General features: G+C 44.7%; 3 protein-coding genes across 3 annotated transcripts; 2 read left to right on the top strand and 1 right to left on the bottom strand.

The window, feature by feature from the left end:
• Positions 1–10,869: 10,869 nt before the first annotated feature.
• Positions 10,870–11,538, bottom strand: LOC137824780 (uncharacterized). Its single transcript, XM_068630459.1, has one exon. It carries the CDS (start codon positions 11,536–11,538, stop codon positions 10,870–10,872), a length of 669 nt encoding a protein of 222 aa, XP_068486560.1.
• A 1,583-nt stretch (positions 11,539–13,121) lies between these two features.
• On the top strand, positions 13,122–14,882 carry LOC137824779 (uncharacterized). Its single transcript, XM_068630458.1, has 2 exons — positions 13,122–13,968; positions 14,107–14,882. Exons 1-2 carry the CDS (start codon positions 13,122–13,124, stop codon positions 14,880–14,882), a joined length of 1,623 nt encoding a protein of 540 aa, XP_068486559.1.
• Positions 14,883–18,145: 3,263 nt separating this feature from the next.
• Positions 18,146–18,529, top strand: LOC137824778 (uncharacterized). Its single transcript, XM_068630457.1, has one exon. It carries the CDS (start codon positions 18,146–18,148, stop codon positions 18,527–18,529), a length of 384 nt encoding a protein of 127 aa, XP_068486558.1.
• The last annotated feature ends 1,763 nt before the right edge of the window (positions 18,530–20,292 follow it).

Genomic DNA, 20,292 nt, shown 5'->3' with positions numbered 1-20,292 from the left:
GCGCCGTTCTGTCTTTTGCAGGTTCTTGAGGTGAATCACGGTGAAGGACGGAGGCTAACACAGCGCAGAAGTCGATCCAGGTTTGACGAGGCAAGGTTCTTGCGTCCCAGTCAACAGGCAGGATCACCTGCTCTATGCGCGATGCCTCCACATTCGCCTGCAGCGCACGCATGATCTCCATCATCTGTGCCATGGTCATGGCGCCTTCTGCAGCAACGGGCACAACGGGACTTGAACGGTTGCTTCTCATCTTTCTCATGAAAACTCAGCAAACCAAACTTCAACGAGCAAAACCTTCTCCAGCAAACGATTGATCCAGCAATCAACCGGTCAGAAACTCTCAAACTCCCAAGAACTTCCAAAAACGCAACCACAACAGCACGCCGATGGATTCGGACATCGAAACCTTCACAGAAACTTGCAATCTCACCACGAACCTACCGCTCCTCCAGCAAAACTCCCGATTCACCAACCAGAAACGCGAACGAACGGTAAAACTTCGAACTAACCGATTGGAAACCGCGCAAACAACAAGAAACTTCAAGAAACCGATCGAAAGCTCGAACGAACGGTGGAAAACCTCGAACTACCGATTAAAACCCAAACGAACGGCGAAAAACTCGAATTCACCAAACAAAGCTCGAACGAACGGCGGAAAATGGTTGCACCAGCACACAACCACACAAAAACTACAGAAACTTCAAGAACTCACGCTGTGGATGGGGACAGGTTTTACACGGCCCCACGGTGGGCGCCTAATGATCCTGCCGGTTGACCAGAGCGCAAAAGTCTCGCCACGTCAAAGGTATCTTCCTCTGGATCAGCTTTGCACCACGCTAGCTTCCGTCCTTCACACCTCGATTCTCCTCAAGAACCTGCAAAAGACAGAGTGGCGCCGCTGCGGCCGATCGCGCTCCGACGCTCAAGTCAGTGACGGAATCACCAAAACTCTAAGAGAGAAAAGCTAAGAACTCAAGGAACCGTGCAAAAACTCTCTCAGCGTACTCCAGTATTCTCAAAGCGTAAAGAAGTGTTCTAAACGCGCGTACCTCAGAATCTGTTAAGAGTTCCTTATATACCTGTGCATTTTGTCTCTCCTGACGGTTACACCTCTGGACACGTGGCTCGCATCCAACTGTACACGTGTCACCATCTGGAACGTCTTCTGCTTGAGCGCCACTTCTACTCTTCAGGCTGTTTGACTAAGTTACTCAGGTGAGGAGCAACTCGGTGCATAGCTACCATGGAGCGCGATCTTCTTCTAGTGGCGAGCACGGGGTGTCACCTTGCGCACCTTCTCTGTGGTCTCGCCTGCCGCTATCACGATCTGCATTACTTGCTCATCGTGTATGTTCTGGTAAACTGTTCCCTGGCCTCAACCTCTGGCTAGGGAATGATCATCTGATAACTTCATCCTTCGTACTCGTGCCCCTTGGAAGCCTCGAACAAGCCTTCTTGATCTTTCGGCGATGTCCCTAAGCTTGCATACGGCGATTACGACACAAGCCTGGTGACCGCCGGTTTAGATATGTTAGAGATCGGAGCACGCCAACTTAACAATTGGCGACTACACGAACTTCCCGATGTCCTTCCCTTCCGTCAGCCAGGTGTTCCGTTCGACACGCCTATATTATCCCTTGCTGCCACGTCATCACTCCCGACTACCTGGTCGGTACAAGAACCTATGTTGTTGTTCTTTGTGTTCTGCAACCTTCTTGCTAATTTCTTAAAAGCAGAAAAGGCATCACTCTTTGATTCCAAGAAAAGAGTCCAAGTGTACCTAGAAAAGTCATCAACAATAACAAGAGCATAATAATTTCCACCAAGACTCATAGTTCTTGAGGGTCCAAAGAGATCCAGGTGAAGAAGTTCAAGAGGTTTTAAAGATGAAACAACATTTTTAATTTTGAAAGAACTTTTCAATTGTTTCCCTTTTTGGCATGCTTCACAAATGTGATCCCTCTCAAACTTGAGTTTTGGTAGACCAATCACAAGATCCTTTGAAATTAGCTTGTTCAAGTGATTCATGTGAATATGAGCAATTCTTCTATGCCAAAGACAAGATTCATCTTGCTTGGATAGAAGACATCCAATTGAACATGGTGAAGAGATATCTAGGAGATACACATTATTAACTCTCTTACCTACCAACATTACCTCTTTGGTGTTGGGTAGACAGATTTCACATGTGTTTGCCTTGAACATTACTTGATATCCCTTGTCACGTAGTTGGTTAATGCTCAGCACATTATGCTTTAGGCCTTCTACATAAAGCACATCATGGATTACCAAGATGTCTTTGTCTCCTATGGATCCTCTTCCAAGAATCTTTCCTTTGTTGTTGTCTCCATAGGTAACATGACCCTCTTGCTTAAAGGAGATGCTCAGGAACTTTGATTTGTCCTCTGTCATGTGCTTGGAGCATCCACTATCCAAGTACCATAGTTGCTTGCTCTCCTCCAAGATTTCCTACAAAAAGATTTTCAAGTACAAAGATTTGGTCCCCTTATAAATGTGGGTTCACTTGGTTTACACTCATCAATTAAAGTTTTATTACTCTTCGGGATCCAATTCATAAGACCTTTAGGAACAACAAATTTTCTGATTTTACAAAACCTCACAGAATGGCCTCTTTTCATGCAATAGAAGCATGTAATCGATGGTCCAATCGGTTGTTTTTCTGGCATTTTTGAAAATGATTTTGAAAATCTATCTTGTTTGTTTTATGGATTAAAACCCAATCTAGCTTTTCCAAAAACACAGTTTTGAGATGCTAGAACACTCTCAAAGTTGGATTGGCCTTTAGAAAGCTTATCCACTGTTTTAACAAGATAGTGGACCTTCTTTTCAAGATTTTCGCAATTTTCACAAACTAGAGTATCACACTTGCAAGAGGAGTTTTTGTAAATGATTTCAAGATTTTCAAAATCTGTTTTTGAATTTTCTAATTCCTCTTCCAGTGTCTTTACTCTGTTTTCAAGCCAACTGTTCTTTTCTTTTAACTGATTGTTCAAGAGAGCCAATCGGTTGGCTTCTTCATGTGTTTCTTGAAAGGCTTGAAGTAATTGACCATAATTTTCAGAGTTTGAGGAGTTTGATGAACTTACACTACTTGAGTCATCCTCCTTTCTGGCCATGAAGCAGAGGTTGAGGATTTTCTTATTTTGCCTTCTTTTCCTTCTTGCTTGACTCTTTGTCATTGCCTCCTTTGGTTCATTGTGACCATGAGCAACCTTGAGTTTGTCCCACATATCCTTACCAGTTTTGCATTTTGATATCCTAAAAAACTCATTAGTATCTAGTGCAGAGGCTATTATGTTTTGAGCAGTACAATCAAGCTTGGCCATCTTACATTCATCATTGGTCCATTAAGACCAAGGTTTTGTAATGAAAGAACCATTCTTTTTAAACTTTGGAATGTAAGGATCATTCTCAATTGAATCCCAAATTCCTTGATCAATAGATTTCATAAAGATTTTCATTCTTGCTTCCCAATATTTATAATTCAATCCACAGAATAAAGGTGGTTTGTAGATTGAAGCACCTTCCTCAAAAGATAGTTTTCCAGCCATAGAAAAAAGGTTTTTGGATCAACTTGAATAACTTTCAAGAACCAATTGTTAGAATATATGGCTTTAAACTAGAGGGGGGTGAATTGTTTAAAGAGAGTTTTCGCAATCTATTGAGCCTTGAATGAAAATACTTCACAAATACCTTGATTAAGAAATCAGTTTTTCAAAACACAAAGCCAAAAGCACAGCATTGGGAAAACAATCGGTTGTTTCGCAGAAACAATCGATTGTTTATACCAGTAAACAAATATCAAAACTGAATTCTAAAGAGTTAGGGATAGAGAAAATGTACACAGATGTTTATACTGGTTCACTCCAAACCCAGAGCTACATCCAGTCTTCTCAGAAACCCTGAGGAAATCCACTAAGCAATCACAACCTGATCACTTACACCACAACCAAGAAAGTGATCTTGAACACCTCAAGACACACACTCTTCTTGGCCAACACACCAACACTAAGATTGCTGATCTTCATCCCCTAAAGAGCACACATCCAATCTCAACAAACACAGAAACGAAAACTTGTTTCACAGAGTACAAGGATTACACTTGTTACAGAAGATAATCTGAAATCAATATAAGCAGAATCCTATTCCACAAACTTTGATCAATCACAAACTTTCAGCAGTCTCGGCTCTTTGAAAAACTCAAAAACTCTTAGCAAAAACTTGTCAAAGATTAATTCTCAAATCTGTTTTTCTGAATATATTCAAAGATGTAGTTTGCTATCAAATCTTAAAAACTCTTAAATTGCATTAAAAGATTGGTCAAAGCATTTAATGACTAGAGCGTAAGCATTTAAATCATTTAAAGCTCAGTCAAAGATAAAACAGTTTTTCTGTTATGGTCCCAAAACAAAAAATCGGTTGTTTCCTCGAATCAATCAATTGTTTTGGTTCTAACAGTTCAACCATTTGAAAAACAGTTTTCAATCTTTTCTTAAAAACATCTATGTATAAACAATCGGTTGTTTCGACAAAACAATCGGTTGTTTTAACTTAGTTTGAAAACATTTTACTTTCACAAAGATTGAGAATGCCTATGCTTTAGATTCGATCAAAGGGTGGATTACAATCGATTTGTGTGGACAAACGAGTGCGAAGTAGCATTCCTCAAACTAGAGGAGTACTTGGCTAACCCACCTGTTCTAGGCACACCAATGCCAGGTACTCCCCTTCGTCTTTACTTCTTTATCACAAATCGAGCAATTAGCTCGATCATAGTATACTGCAGGGACCCGAGGTGCGCTATCAGGCCATTGAGAAGGCGACCCTAGCATTTCCAGAGCTTCACAGTGATCGTAATGACCGACCTTCCCATCCGTAAGGTCTTGCAGAAACCTGACGTGGCGGGTCGGATGGTGTGCTGGGTGGTCGAGCTGTCCAAGTTCGATGTGCAATATGAGCCAAGAGGACCCATCAAGGGACAAGTCTATGTTGACTTCGTGGTAGATTTCCAATGGGTCCTCTCCGTGGACGGGTCCTCTAACCAGCAAGGCAGTGGAGCTGGTATCATCCTGGAGGGACCTATTGGATTACTAATCGAGCAGGCCCTAAGATTCGCCTGCAAAGCCAACAACAATGAGTGTGAAGCCTTGGTGGCAGGAATGTTGCTAGACAAAGAGATGGGCGCGCGAAGTTTGTTGGTGAAAAGTGACTCGCTGCTAGTGACTGGACAAGTTATGGGTGAGTACTCGGCCAAGAATCCTAGATGGCTTCATATTTAAAGTACGTGATGTTCTTAAAGGAGACCTTCGTTACGTTCGAGCTGACACACGTTCTTAGGGAGCACAATGCCCAAGCCGACTTACTGGCCAAACTCGTCAGCTCAGGCAACGGGGGCCGACAGAGGTCAGCTATCCAGGAAACCCTAAAAACGCCTAGGACTGCCACAGCCTGCACAGAGGAGGTCCAGCAGGTGAATGTCTCAGAAGGCGGAAGGAGAGGGCACCGATCGTTGACTCAGGAAACGTTGAGGGTACCCAAGATAAGTGCCCACGACTTGTCAGTGGGAGAATCATCAGACATTTGCTTGGTCGACGTAGGTGAAACCTGGATGATACCTTATAGGCATTACCTGGCTGATGGACTACTCCCACAGGAGCCATCAGAGGCCAAAATCACCTAGAAAAATGCATGCAAATACACCTTGGTGGATGGAAAATTGTTTAGGCATGGCTACACTCACCTTATCTTTTCTTGTGTGAGCGGTGAATAGTGCACGTGTATCATGGCTGAGCTCCATGAGGGCATCTATGGGATTCATATCGGTGGACGAGCTCTCTCATCGAAAGCTATTTGAGCAGGATATTACTGGCTGACTATGAGGGAGGACTGCAGGAGGTATGCACAATGGTGCAAACAATGCCAACTACACGCCGATTGACATCATGCACCCCCAGAGGAGCTGCGATCGATCCACAGTCTATGGCCTTTCCACACATGGGTAATTCACATCCTGGGCTCCTTTCCCCTAGCAGTTGGCCAGATGAAGTACCTGGTGGTGGCCATTGAGTACTTCACCAAGTGGATAGAAGCCGAGCTCGTCGCACAGATAACAGCCCACAAGATTCAGCACTTCATGATGTTTTCCGTTTTGGGATTCCAAAGCGTTTGGTGTATGACAATGGCACCCAGTTTGCAAGTCAGCAGCTAGACAAGTTATGCACAAAGCTCGGCATCAGGAAGGTGTTCGCCTCGGTAGAGCACCCCCAGACTAATGGGCAAGTCGAATCTTCTAACCGAGTCCTGCTCAGAGGCCTAAAGAGGAGGCTGGAGAAAGCTAAGGGGACTTGGGCAGACGAGGTCCCTCAAATTGTGTGGGCTTACCACACCACTCCCTAATCCACCACCAGGGAGACACCTTTTAGCCTGGTGTATGGGTCTGATGCTGTGATCCCCGACGAGATCCGGGAAAGTTCACCGCGGTTCCAGAACTTTGTGGCAAAGGAGTCTAACGAAGAAAGGAAGGTGAATTTAGACCTGCTCAACAAGGTGAGAGAGGAAGCGCGCATCAAGGCTGAAGCCTTAAAGAGAAGGGTGGAACATAAGCAGAAGTCCAAGCTGAGACCCCGGTAGTTCCAGGTCGTTGACCTGGTAATGCGAAAAGCTCACCCTTATCAGTTGGAGAATAAGTTGTCTCCCAAATGGACTGCCCTATTCCGCGTGATAGAGGTACTTGGGAACAGAGCGTACAGACTCGAGACCTTGGAGGACGGGATTATTCCCCAAACATGGAATGAGGCCAATCTTAAGTTCTATTTCATTTAACTATGCTATTTGTATGCAGTGTGAACGTTTAAGGGGACACTCTCTTTCCCTTACGAGAGTTTTTAAATGAGGTCGCCCAATAAAAATTTATTTGAAAAACATGCTTACAGTATATTCTCATAACACCAGGAACCTCCCTTTAGTGAGTAGAAAGGTTCATAACGATTCATAGAAAGGTTCCTGTTTTAAATATTTTTAACAAACCTTTGGACTTTAAATAATTTGTTTTACGTTCCTAAGAAAGAGTTAGTGATTACAATTTCTGAAAAATTCACATTTGAGTCAAGTTTATTCAAGCTTTCAAGATTTACTTCAAGTTTTGGATTTTCACAAAGAGTAGAATAGGTTTTGTGCTGTATTATCTTTGATTTGATTCAGATCAGGTGTGATCAATTCTATCTTCTATCTCCTGTCTTTCTGAAGAACTTGTGGTGTGTGCAGAATCAAAGGTTGTTCTGAATTCTGTGTTGTGGTTTTCCAAAGGAAGTGTGTGTGTTCTTGAAGGGTTCAAGATCACTTCTTTGGTGCATGTGTTTGTAATCTGGTTTTTGATTGCATAGTGAATACCCAGGGGTTTCTAGGGATTGGATGTAGCTCTTGGGATAAAAGTGAACCTGTATAAATCTGCTTGTGTGATTTTCTCTATCCTTGAACTCCTTAATCACTGCTTTAAAGTTGTTTTTATTCTTTACTGATAAAAACAACCGATTGATTTTTTGCAAATCAACTTAAACAATTTTTTAAATTGCTTTACTTGATTCATTGATTTGAGATTCTACTTTGAGTTTCATTATAGCTTCAAAGTTTGCAAAAATCTTTTATAAACAACTTAACCCCCTCTTCTTTAAAGCCATAAATTCTAACAATTGGCATCAAGAGCTAGGTTCTTGAAAGTCTTTGAAGTTTTGTTCTTAAAACCTTTTTCCTATGGTTGAAAAGTTACCTTTTAGGGAGGGTGCCTCAAGAAACAAGCCACGTTTATTTTGTGGTTTGAATTACCAGTTTTGGAAGGTACGAATGAAAATCTTTGTTCAATCATCAGATAGAGGAATTTGGGATGCAATTGAAAATGGTCCTTTTATTCCAAAAGTTTAAAAAGATAATGTTTTTATTGAAAAACCTTGGTCCCAATGGACTGATGCTGAAAATAAAAGGGCTAAGTTTGATTGTATTGTTAAGAATATTATCACCTTAGTTTTTGCTTTCTTTCTTTTAATGCTTCATATTCATCTGCAATTTACACAAAAATTGAGATTAAATTTCTTCATTTTTTTCTTGGTTCAAAATATATAATCGGATTCAATAATTCTTAGATTAGGGTAATTTTCTTACATTAAGCAACAATTAAGTTCCAAAGTGTTCAATTTTCTCAATCATAAAAACTACACATTGGCACTTATCAATTTCCCCCCAACCTAGAATCTTGCTTGTCCTCAAGCAAAGTAATTGAATCCCAAACAAAATGAGTTCATTCTTCCCCAAAATCCTTAGAAATCAAATTTATAGTTCAATATCAGAACAACTTTATGGAAAGAGCACAAGATAATTCAACAAAAAATTATGGTGTTTCCTATCAATTCAAACCAAGACATGATAAGAATGTATTCAATTTCCAAGGTAAACAATTGTTACTCCTCACTGAGAATCAAACTAAGGAATTTCTCTCTTCATTCCTCACGGGTGTGTGTTTTCCCTATCTTTTCATTGATTTCCAAGCTAATTTAAGGTTTCCCTTAATTTCCAGTTGATTATAAACACTTTCACAAACATAGATCTTGAGGTCTTTTTCAGGTTGTAATGAGGTTGGGTTACATAGAAAATTTGGTTTTTCCAGGATAACAAAATGCACACTTAACAAAAGATTAACATATTTGCAATTCAATTTCTAGTTGTGTTATTCATTATCCCTTCCATAAGATTCATCCACATTACTTCCGTTTTTATTCTTGTAATCCCTTTTTCTTTTATTTTTTTTAGAAAAGAGAATGTGAATGTGGATTAATTTGTAATCCCCTTTTTTTTCTTTTTGTTTTTTTTTTTCATTCTCAAGATCCCAACAGCCACACCAAACCCAATTCTTCTAATTATAGAAATTTGAATTGCACCTATGCTCTCCTTTTGTTAGCATACCACAGGGTATGACAATATATGTATATCAGAAGATAGGGTGACAAATTTTAGCTAAAAAGGGGTTATTTTTCTACACATTTCATTATATATTGCAAAGGTTAGTTGTTTGGCCCTAAGTTTTCTCATATCCAACTCTATTAAACATGCCTCAATCATCTCCATATTTGATTTTATAATGCAAATGGATTAGAAATTAGGCAACCTCAATTAACTCTTCACTAGTGAAAGTCTCTCAAACTGTTTAAAGGTTTCACACTCTCACTTGGTTGGCTAATTTCAATTCCTCATTTGTTCTCAGTCATTGCTTTCAACTGTTTACCTTGTTCCAACTTTTACACATTACCATCCTTTCTCAATTTGAGTGATGGTTCTAGCCACAAATTCTTTTTCAAATTAAGTCCCTGATCAATCCATTTGGTTGTTCTAATTTAGAACAATGGTTTGATTTCTTTTTCCAAAAAATTATACCATCATCTATCTATATACAATATTTCACAAAATATGCAAACATCAGCCACTATACTAACTTAAGTTTGCCATCAACAAAAGCTGAAGTAAGAAATATTAAACTAAACTGCTAAAGTCAACTTACTAACTAAACTACTTAAACTAAATTAATACTGAAATTAAAGTTAAACAAAAAAGATAAAACCATTTTTCTATTCATTGTGCATGAGAAGTATCAATCTCCTCTTATGACTTTGTCCAATTCTGTGCCACAATCATCATTCTGGAATTAATTTGAATGTTCATCATCTGCTATTGCTGCTCCAGTTGGTCCAGTTGCCATTTCTGGTGTATCTTCAGTGGGTGTCAATGACGGATTATTTAATACAGTTGTGGATTTGGTGCGACTCATTTTTCTGCACATGTAAGAATAAGCATTTCCCAAACCAAAGTGTTCTATTTGATTGGCATTTTAACAAACACTTGGTATGCATGATATAGAAGGACATTGAATGAGTAATTTTTGGTATTTAATCCATGGAAGATAGTGTTTAACTTTGGATAAACTCAAAATAACAATCATATTCAACATTAAAACATTCAAATATCAACAAGATTGAATCTTTGATGAAATCTTAAAATGAATGCAGAAGGCAACATGCTTGAATGGAAATGGAAATGATGATGGCTATGGAGATGATAGATTTATACATAAAGCACTTACCTTGATAATGGAAATGTAGATTAAATGTTTGAATGAGTATGAAAGCTTTGGGATGGAACTTTTAAAACTGGGAACGCTTGACTGAAAATGAGTTAGGGTGCAGGATTTTCAAAAGTGATTTTAAAATGATGCAGTTTTTTTTTTTAGAAAAATTCCAGTAGCTTAGGCTAGATCTTTTTAGCTCAGGCTAAAGTTTGGCAGAGAGAAATAAATTTGTTTAGCTCAAGCTAGATCAGTTTAGCTCAGGTTAAAGTTTGGCCGAAAGCAACAGATTTGTTTAGCTCAAGCTAAAATTTTCCCGAGAGCAACAGAGTTTTCTAGCTCAGACTAGCTCATTTTAGCTCAGGCTAGAATTTGGCTAAGTGCAACAGAGTTGTTTAGCTCAGGCTAGGTCAGTTTAGCTCAAGCTAAAGTTGCAGAACAAAATTTCTTTCTTTTTCTGCATATCTAGCTTAGGCTAAAAGTTCTAGCTTAAGCTAAAATTACCCTGCAATGAAATTTTCTTGAAAATTTTCATTTTATCTTTGCCAATAGTTTCAAACCTTTCTAAACTTTCTTCCGTCCATTCATTTCACCTAACATTTCAAACCTACATGACCATTTCACATATCAAACTGGTTTTAAAGACATCAAATATTAAAACATACTACTAAATCAAAACAAAAATTAAAGACACACTTCAAAACAAAACATTGGGTTGCCTCCCAGCAAGCGCTCGTTTAACGTCATATAGCTTGACGCCTGATTAACGTCATTAAAGGTTCAACAACAATCACATCCAATCTGAAACACTCTTTCTGATCATTTGAATATTTCATTGCTTTTAAAACATTAAAGCTTACTTGTTCATCTTGAGCACAAACCTTCAATCTTCCTTTATCTACATCAATTATAACTTTGACAGTTTTTATGAATGGTCTTCCTAATATCAAAGGTATTTCAACATCTTCTTCAATATCCATTACAACAAAATCTACAGGGAATAGAAATTTATCTACCTTTACCAACAGATCTTCAACTATTCCGTGTGGATATTTGATTGATCTATCAACCAACTGCAAAGTCATTCTTGTTGGTTTCACTTCTACATCTCCAATTTTCTTCAACATTGATAAAGACATCAAATTAATACTAGCTCCAAGATCCAATAATGCCTTTCCAATAGTGAGATTTTCTATGGTAACTGGCAAAGTGAAACTTCCAGGATCTCTAAATTTCTGTGGTAATGTTTTTTGAATTATAGCACTACATCCAACTTCCAATTCAACTATCTCCTGGTCATTGATTTTTCTTTTCCTTGTCAATAATTCCTTCATGAATTTAGCATATGTAGGCATCTGCTTTAAAGCTTCAGTAAATGGAATGTTAATTTGCAATCTTTTGAGAATATCCATAAATGTTACAAATTGTCTTTCCTTCCATTTCTTTGTAGGAGCATGTGGATAAGGTACATCTTTTATAGGAACACTCCTCTCCTGTTTTTCACTTTTTTGATTTTTTTTTCTATTTTCTCTCCAATATGTTCAACATCTTCCTTATTCCCTCCTTCTCCTCCCTCACACTCTGTACCGTCCCGTCCCCGAGCGTTGACCAAAGTCAAAGTCAAAGTCAAACACGTGGTGGGACCCGCCAGGGGGCCAAGGGGAGAAAGTCAACAGGTTGACCAGTTTGTGCGTCGCCAGGTGTAGGCATCACATGGAAGAGGCGTCGCCGTGATAGGCATTGGTAGACTCATGTGTTGATGTTGTCATCCCCCGATACCCACGGGTAGGAAAGACCGTGGAGGGGATGACACGCTAAGAGGCAACGGTACGGGCGAGGAGGCCTCGGGCCCCGGTACCTCAGAACAGTAATGAAGAGAAGAGAAAGGTGGCTTCAAGGCCATAGTCCCAATATCCCAGTATCAGCAGGGAGGGTAGCCTGCCTCGTGAAGTACCCACGCCACCACTGGAGAATCCCTGGGACAGATACGACCCAGGAGAGGGCCACGCCTAGGGGTGAACCAAGTGCATGGTACGAGAGGAAGAAAGATACATTCCCAAAGTGAGTGACTAGAAGCTGGGGCGCATGGGTTGGCACCCAGTTAGTCACCCCTCGCACCAGATGCACTCCAGAGAAGGAAGACTTACACGTTGCAGTTTCCCTAAGTTGGGTTACAGCGTGGTAAGGCTTTCCACGTGGAATGAAGTCAAGTCAGAAGGACACGTGCCAGTAAGCATGTAAACATCAAGGTATATAAGCTTCTCTGAAAAGTTTACTAAGGTAGGTTCTATCAGTTGCACACATTACTCAGTTTACACACTCACTCAAAGAGAGAGAGAGAGAGTTCAGAGTTAGTTACGATTTAGTTACGATCTCCGATACGGAGGTTTTGATGTTTCTTGCTTCACTGACTTGATCGTCGGAGTGCAAACGGCCGCGAGGGCGCCCTTTGCTCGTTTCATTTCAGGTTCTCACGACGGCGCAAGGCGGAGATCTGAGTTGAAGACGAAGGAGTCTTCGAGTGCAAGTCAGAGCCACGTGTGAAGACTTTCTCAGTCAACCGGCAGGAACATTTGGCGCCCACCGTGGGGCCAATTTAAAACATCAGCTCCCACCGCAAGTGTTAGAGGTTTTCAGTCGCAGTTTTCAAGATCAGGTTTCAAGAATCGTTCAAGATCCTCAGTTCATCGTGAAGTTCAGTTCAGATCACTGTTTGTTTAAAGTTTGCTGAAGATACGCTGTTGCTCGTGGTTTCCACCGATCGTTTTCCGATTGTTTTCAGTTTTCACCGGTTGTTCGTCAATCTAGTTCGAGTTCCCGTCGTTTTCCTGAAGCTTCAACCGTTCGTTCTTTAGTTTCACCAAGTTTTCACCGTTCGTGCTCAATCTCGTTTGATTCCATCGAAAAAGTTTGTTAGAACCGCCGTAATCGTTAGAAGAGTTTCAAGAGAACCACCAGGCAATGTTCGACGCACGCTGAGAGTGGAGACCTGACCATGCAGCAGGTCATGGATATGATGCAGGGATTGCAGGAGGCAATGGCGGCGTCGAAAGTTGAACAAGAACGCATGCAGGAAGATCTCACGGCGTCTCAAGCGAGAAATGAGGAGCTCTGTCGTACGAATGAGGAGTTGCACCGTGGGTTGCGCAACAACTCAGGGCTACGCGAGGCAGACGAGCGCGAGTGCTTCACTCCACCAAGGGAATTCTCTACGCCGTTCTCGCAGTCGATTCTGGAGGCGGTAATTCCTAACACGTTCGTAGGTCCTAAGGTGACCTTCAATGGGATGGAAGATCCTGAGGCACATCTCACTGCGTTCCACACACAGATGATGCTGGTAGGCGGCTCCGACGCCGTGAGGTACAAGCTCTTCATGAGCACTCTGACTGGCATGGCCATGGACTGGTTCATCAGCCTTCCAGACGACCATATCACATCTTTCGCACAACTTTCTCAGGTATTCAGGGAGCAGTACCTAGCAAACAGGGCTTCACCACCAGTCTCGTATGACTTGTTTGACGTGAAGCAGTATCAAGGCGAGACCTTGAAGGAGTATATTAATCGCTTTGGCGCTCAGGTGGTGAAGGTTGGCACCACGGAGGAGCCCATGATTGTCTATGCATTCAGAAAGGGGGTGTGCCCTGGGCCTTTCTGCGAATCGATCATCCGCAACCGCCCCCGGACTTTTGTTGAGATAAGGCGTCGTGCTGTGGAACACATCGCCACTGAGGGCGAGGTGTGCGAGAAGCGCACAAGTGTTGCACCCACACGCCCTAGAGCACCATCGTGTGCACAACCTGCCAGGGTTAACGAGGCAGCAACGGGAAGGAAGAACCAGGAGAGTTGACGCCCTTACGAGGCGAGGAAGCCCCAACCTAGGGGTCGAGCAGAGGGAAACAGGCCGGCAAGGGAAGGGAATAGGCCGATAAGGCACAATTTCGTGGTGGAGCTTAAAGATCTTATTGTTGTGCCAAATATAGCTGACAGGTTGAGGCCACCAGTGAAGACAAATAAGGTGCTGGGACCTCACAAAGACTCGTGGTATGAGTTCCACGAGGCATTTGGGCACCAGATCAATAACTGCTTGGCGTTGGGCCATCAGTTAGATGAACTGGTGAAGAATGGCTTTCTGAAGGATTACCTGGTCGGGTCTGCTACGGCCGTGTCCTTGGCAGTGCCAGAGGAAGATCAGGCACATGAGATGCCAATACACGGAGAAGTACACACCATCTCTGGTGGCTTCTCAGGAGGAGGGCCCACTGCCTCTCAGCACAAGAGGTATGTGAGGACAGTGAATTCAGTTGCTGGAGAGGGTTCAGACGACCCATGGGAGACAGATCTGGTGTTCACGAAAGCTGATCTACGTGATGTCGTCCCCCATGACAATGACCCCGTGGTCATTTCGGTTGTCACAGCTGGGAGAAAGGTGCATAGAGTTCTCGTCGACCAGGGCAATTCTACAGATGTCATGTTCTGGTCGACCTTCAACAAGCTTAAGTTGTCCCCTGACCTGCTTAGGCCCTACACTGGATGCTTGTATGGGTTTGCAGAGGACCAAGTGGAAGTACGAGGCTACTTGGAGCTGAGGACGACGTTCACAGATGGAACGACGTCCCGTACAGAGAGCATTTGTTACTTGGTAGTCAACGCCAATTCAGCTTACAATATTCTGTTGGGTAGGCCAGCGCTGAATAGGCTAAGAGCAGTGGCCTCCACGTGCCACATGAAGATGAAGCTGCCAGATCTTAGTGGGTGATCGTCATCAAATCTGATCAGGAAGAGGCCCGAAAATGCTATGAAAATAGCTTAAAAGCGAAGAGGGGCGCGGTCATGGTGATGGAGCGCCCGCCCGTGTCGTATATGTCGATGGAGTAAGAGCCCTTGAAAGAGGCGACACCCGCGGAGTCAACGCCTGTCGAGGCCTCACACGCGGAGGCGACGCCCAAGGAAGATGCGCCCTTAGAAGAAGCACATGGGGAGGCGACGCCCATGGAAGAAGTAATCAAGGGGGCCTCGCCCATGGAAGAGGTATCAGAGGAGGCGACGCCTGAAGCACCTGATGGGGCGACGCCTATAAGAGAAGGCAGCAGAAGCGAGTCTCGTGCGGAAAGCGTGCGGGACAGGCGACCCCAACCCGTAGACAGCGTGGTGGAAAGGAAGATAGATGGCAAGGTGTTTAGGTTGAGGCGTTTGCTGAGCCAGGAGGAGCAGGACGAAGTGGCGGCGGTGATCTCGCGCCACCTAGATGCGTTCGCATGGTCCGCCTCGGACATGCCAGGCATCGACCCAGACTTCTTGTGCCACCACCTCACCATGGATCCCAAGGTACGCCCTGTAAGACAAAGGAGAAGGAAGTTCAACGAGGAGAGACGCCTCGTCGTGCAAAAGGAGACGAAGAAATTGCTAAGTGCTGGGCACATCCGGGAGATCCAATACCCTGACTGGTTGGCCAACGTCGTCTTGGTGAAGAAGGCGAACGGAAAATGGCGAATGTGTGTCGACTTCATAGACTTAAACAAGGCGTGCCCTAAAGATTCGTACCCCTTACCCAGCATTGACGCATTGGTAGATAGCGCTTCAGGGTGCAAGATGTTGAGCTTCTTAGATGCATTTTCGGGGTACAATCAGATAAAGATGCATCCAAGGGATGAATGCAAGACGGTGTTCATGACAGAGACATGCAGTTATTGCTACAAGGTGATGCCGTTTGGGCTGAAGAACACGGGCGCCACCTACCAAAGGCTAATGGATAAGGTTCTTGCTCCCATGCTGGGAAGGAACGTGCAAGCCTACGTAGATGACATGGTGGTGACCTCGCATGAGAGGGGGCGGCACACAGCGGATCTGGAAGAGCTGTTTGCCACCATATCGAAGTACCGCCTCAAGCTGAACCCCGAGAAGTGCGTCGTTGGGGTTGAGGCGGGTAAGTTCTTGGGCTTTATGCTCACAGAGAGGGGAATAGAGGCGAACCCTGATAAGTGTGCGGCCATCATTGCCATGAGGAGCCCAACCTCAGTAAAAGAAGTGCAGCAGCTGACTGGGTGGATGACAGCTTTGTCAAGGTTAGTGTCTACTGGTGGTGAGAAGGGTCACCCCTACTTTCAGGGCCTCAAGAGGAATAGCAGTTTTGCGTGGACAGATGAGTGCGAAGCAGCGTTCCTCAAGCTGAAGGAGTACTTGGCGACGCCTCCGGTGCTGTGCAAGCCTCCGGCAAGCGTCCCCCTTCGCTTGTACTTCGCTGTGATTGAGTGGGCTATCAGCTCTGTGCTGGTACAGGAGCAGGATCAAGTGCAGAGGCCCATATATTTTGTAAGCAAGGTTTTGCAAGGCCCAGAGTCAAGGTACCAGTCGTTCGAGAAGGCGACGTTGGCAGTGGTGTTCTCGGCTAGGAGGCTCCGCCACTATTTTCATAGTTTCACAGTGGTGGTGATGACGGACCTCCCCATTTAGAAGGTACTGCAGAAGCCAGATGTCGCTGGGCAGTGGAACTGTCAGATCCAGTACGAGCCCAGGGGATCCATCAAAGGGTAAGTCTACATAGATTTTGTTGAAGAGCTTTCACCAGGAGGTGCCCCTCAAGAGGTGGAGTTAGGATCACAATGGATGCTCTCAGTTGATGGGTCCTCCAATCAACAGGGGAGTGGCGCGGGAATAGTCTTGGAAGGACCCAACGGGGTGTTGATCGAGCAAGCCCTACGCTTCGCCTTTAAGGCAAGCAATAACCAAGCTGAGTACGAGGCGCTGATTGTTGGAATGCTCTTGGCCAGGGAGATGGGTGCGCAGAGCCTCTTGGCAAAGAGTGATTCCCAGTTGGTCACAGGGCAAGTAACAGGGGAGTACCAAGCAAAGGATCCACAGATGGCTGCGTACTTGAGGTATGTCGAGGTGTTGAAGGGAGCCTTCGCCGCTTTTGAGCTGGTGCATGTCCCAAGGGAGCAAAATGCCAGAGCTGACCTGCTCGCCAAGCTGGCCAGCTCAAGCAAGGGGGGAAGGCAGAGGACAGTCATCCAAGAGACGCTCAAAACGCCGCGAAAGTTTGTGGCAGACAACAGGGTGGATGTTCTTCACATCAGCACGGTGAGAGGAAAGCCAAGGAGCCATCACTCTTTGATTCAAGATATGGCGAGGACACCCCGCATAAGCACCTATGCGGCCTCGCCCGAGGGAGAGAAGTGTGGGCAAGTATGTGCCTTAGAGGAAGGCGACACGTGGATGATGCCTTATAGGTGATACATTGCAGATGGGATTCTCCCAGCAGAGCCTGGAGAGGGAAAGAGGATAAAGAAGAACTCTGCAAGGTATACTCTCGTGGATGGAGTGTTGTTTAGGCATGGGTTCACGCACCCAATTCTGACGTGTGTGAGTGGCGATGAATGTACGAGGATCATGTCGGAGCTCCACGAGGGGGTTTGCGGAAGCCACGTGGGGGGGGAGATCACTAGTTTCCAAGGTGATTCGCGCAGGGTTTTATTGGCCATTGGTGAGAGAAGACTGTGTGAGATACGCCAGCGATGCAAGCAGTGTCAGATGCATGCTGATTGGCACAAGGCGCCTCCTGAAGAGCTGAGCTTGATTTACAGCCTGTGGCCTTTCCGCACATGGGGGATCGACATTCAGGGGCCTTTCCCTTTGACGATAAGGCAGATGAAGTACTTGATAGTCGCCATCGAGTACTTCACGAAGTGGATAGAGGCAGAACCAGTGGCCCAGATCACTGCGCACAAGGTACAACATTTCGTGTGGAAGAATATTGTATGCCACTTCGGTGTGCCGAGGCGCCTCATCTCAGACAATGGCACTCAGTTTGCAAGCCTGCAAATAAGCAAGTTATGCGCAGAAGTAGAAATCAAGCAAGTGTTCGCGTCAGTCGAACACCCCTAGACGAATGGGCAGGTAGAGTCCGCGAATAGAATCTTGCTGAGGGGGTTGAAGCGAAGACTAGAGAAAGCTAAAGGGGCGTGGGCAGAAGAAGTACCAAGGATTGTGTGGGCTTACCACACCACGCCTCAATCCTCCACCATGGAGATGCCGTTCAGCTTAGTATATGGGTCAGACGCCATGATCCCAGTAGAGAATCACGAGAGCTCGCCCCTCTTTTTGAGCTTTGTAGCAGAGGAGTCCAACGAGGAAAGAAGGGTGAATCTAGACCTGTTGGATGAGGCCAGAGAAGAGGCGAGGATAAAGGCTGAAGTTGTGAAGAGAAGGGTGGAGCATCAGTACAACTCTAAGGTGAAGCCGCGGCAATTCCAAGTGGCTGACCTGGTCATGCGGAAGGCTCATCCTTATGAGTTGGAGAACAAGTTGTCTCCTAAGTGGATCGGACCCTTCAGAGTAACCGAAGCCAAGGGGAATGGCTCGTACAAGCTTGAGACTCTGGAAGAAGGCCCCATCCCACGTAGCTAGAACGCAGACAATTTGAAGTTTTATTTCAACTAAAAACGTTATGTAAACCCAAGTAAAAAAGAAGTTCAAGAAAATTTTCTCTCAGTTTTTCCCTCTCTCATAACGTAAAAGTAAAGAATAAGAAACCAAAAACAAAGGCTCAAGGCCTCGCCAGGAGTAGGAGTCGCCAAGAGTAGGCGTCGCCAGGGGTAGGCGACGCCAGGTGTAGGCGTCGCCCGGCGTAGGCATCGCCAAGCGTAGGCATCGCCAGATAAGGGAGCAAGCGTCGAGTGCGCAAGCCAGTTTGAACGAGTCGACACCCCAAGGCGAGGGACGGGAGCACACTCTCAGGCGTGGGCGTCGAGATGAAAGGTACGCATAGTATAAGTTAAAATCCGGGCGTCTAGTCCCTGAGCAGGGGTTAAGGGATTCCTTCGGGACGCCCCCTCCTCAGGTGAGAACGAATAGCCCCGGTGTCTGATGTTTAGACACCTCGCAAGGAAGTGGCGGGGGACGTTTCCTTCGAGCGTGGGCATCAGATAGTGAGAACTTTCGGAGCAGTGGAGAACCAGGTCACTTGGTGCAGATACACGCAATTAAGGAGAAGCGCCATCCTTCGGGAAACCTTCTCCTTAGGCATAATCGCCAAAACCCCTGGTCATCTTGGTGTTTAGACGCACCAGGGGTGATACGGCGATGTTTCCGACACGCCTCTCCCTGGGCGTGGGCACCAAGAACACTGATCGCCTTGGTGTTTTCAGACACCCTGAGGACGAAACGGCACTACCTCCGGGCAGGCCTCTCCTCAGGCGTGGGCACCAAGTGCGCAGAGATAAGGGCTAAGTCGCCTTGGTGTTTAGACACCCCGTGGACAACACGGCGTTGCAGTAATAGGCCTCTCCACGGGCGTGGGCACTAAAGCGTGACTTTGTCCCAAGTGTTTAGACACGCTGAGGACGATACGACCTCGCGCTCAGCGGGTCTCTCCTCGAGCGTGGACACCCATCACAGATAAGATAAGCCCTCCTCGCCCTCGAGCGATGTCGAGGCCCTAGAAGAGACGAGACCTCTTTTATCTTAAGCGATGACAAAAGCTAGCAATACCTTTGGCAGTAAGCGCCCTAGGACTCAAGAAAAGTAAGCAAAAGAGCAAGTTGAAAATTTTTGCAAGTTAAAAAGGCAAGAGAAATTCGAAGAGCAAGGAGAAGAAGCATAAAAAACGCAAGTTATCAAAGACAGTAAAAGCAAGAAGGAATGCACGAAGAGGATGAGGCCAGAACGATTAATTATATTCAAAGTTATGCAGCATAAAAGGTTCATGGCATTTACAAAGTCAAGTCAAACAGTTATATATACATGATGTGTTGGTCAAAATACAAGAATTGACTAGTCTTCAGAAGCCTCCAAAGGCATAATTTTGCCATCGACCACTTCGTTGAAGGGGCTGCACTCTGAAACATCGATACCAGGGTTCGCGCAAGCCGCTTGAACAAGAGCCTCCGCAAACCCATCAACAAACCCCGTCGCAGCCTCTTCGCTTAGCTTTTCCTCTACAGCTTTGAAGTTCTCAGCCTGAGAAGCCATCTCTTGCTTTTTGGCCCCTAAAGCAGCAATCAGCTCTTGAACCTTGGCCTACAGAGTTGCGTTTTTGGTGGTTAGCAGGGCGCAATCATTGGTTTTGGCCTCGAGCGAGGCCTAAGTCTTTCCCAGCTTCTGCTCCCGGTCAACGCAGTCTTTAAGCTCCACGACCTTCACTCTGAGGGGCACGACCTGGTTAAGAAGCT

The sequence above is a fragment of the Phaseolus vulgaris genome, chromosome 8 (assembly GCF_000499845.2).
Source record: "Phaseolus vulgaris cultivar G19833 chromosome 8, P. vulgaris v2.0, whole genome shotgun sequence".
Lineage (NCBI taxonomy): Eukaryota > Viridiplantae > Streptophyta > Magnoliopsida > Fabales > Fabaceae > Phaseolus > Phaseolus vulgaris.
The sequence above is the reverse complement of the archived record's forward strand: the minus strand, read 5'-3'. Positions and strand labels throughout refer to the sequence as shown.

Coding starts and splice junctions, on each gene's coding strand:
- LOC137824780 (XM_068630459.1), bottom strand. CDS start 11,538: ATGGATATTCTCAAAAGATTGCAAATTAACATTCCATTTACTGAAGCT.
- LOC137824779 (XM_068630458.1), top strand. CDS start 13,122: ATGCAGCAGGTCATGGATATGATGCAGGGATTGCAGGAGGCAATGGCG. Junction 13,969..14,106: donor GGGAAGGAAGAACCAGGAGA/GTTGACGCCCTT, acceptor TGCCAAATATAG/CTGACAGGTTGAGGCCACCA.
- LOC137824778 (XM_068630457.1), top strand. CDS start 18,146: ATGGAGATGCCGTTCAGCTTAGTATATGGGTCAGACGCCATGATCCCA.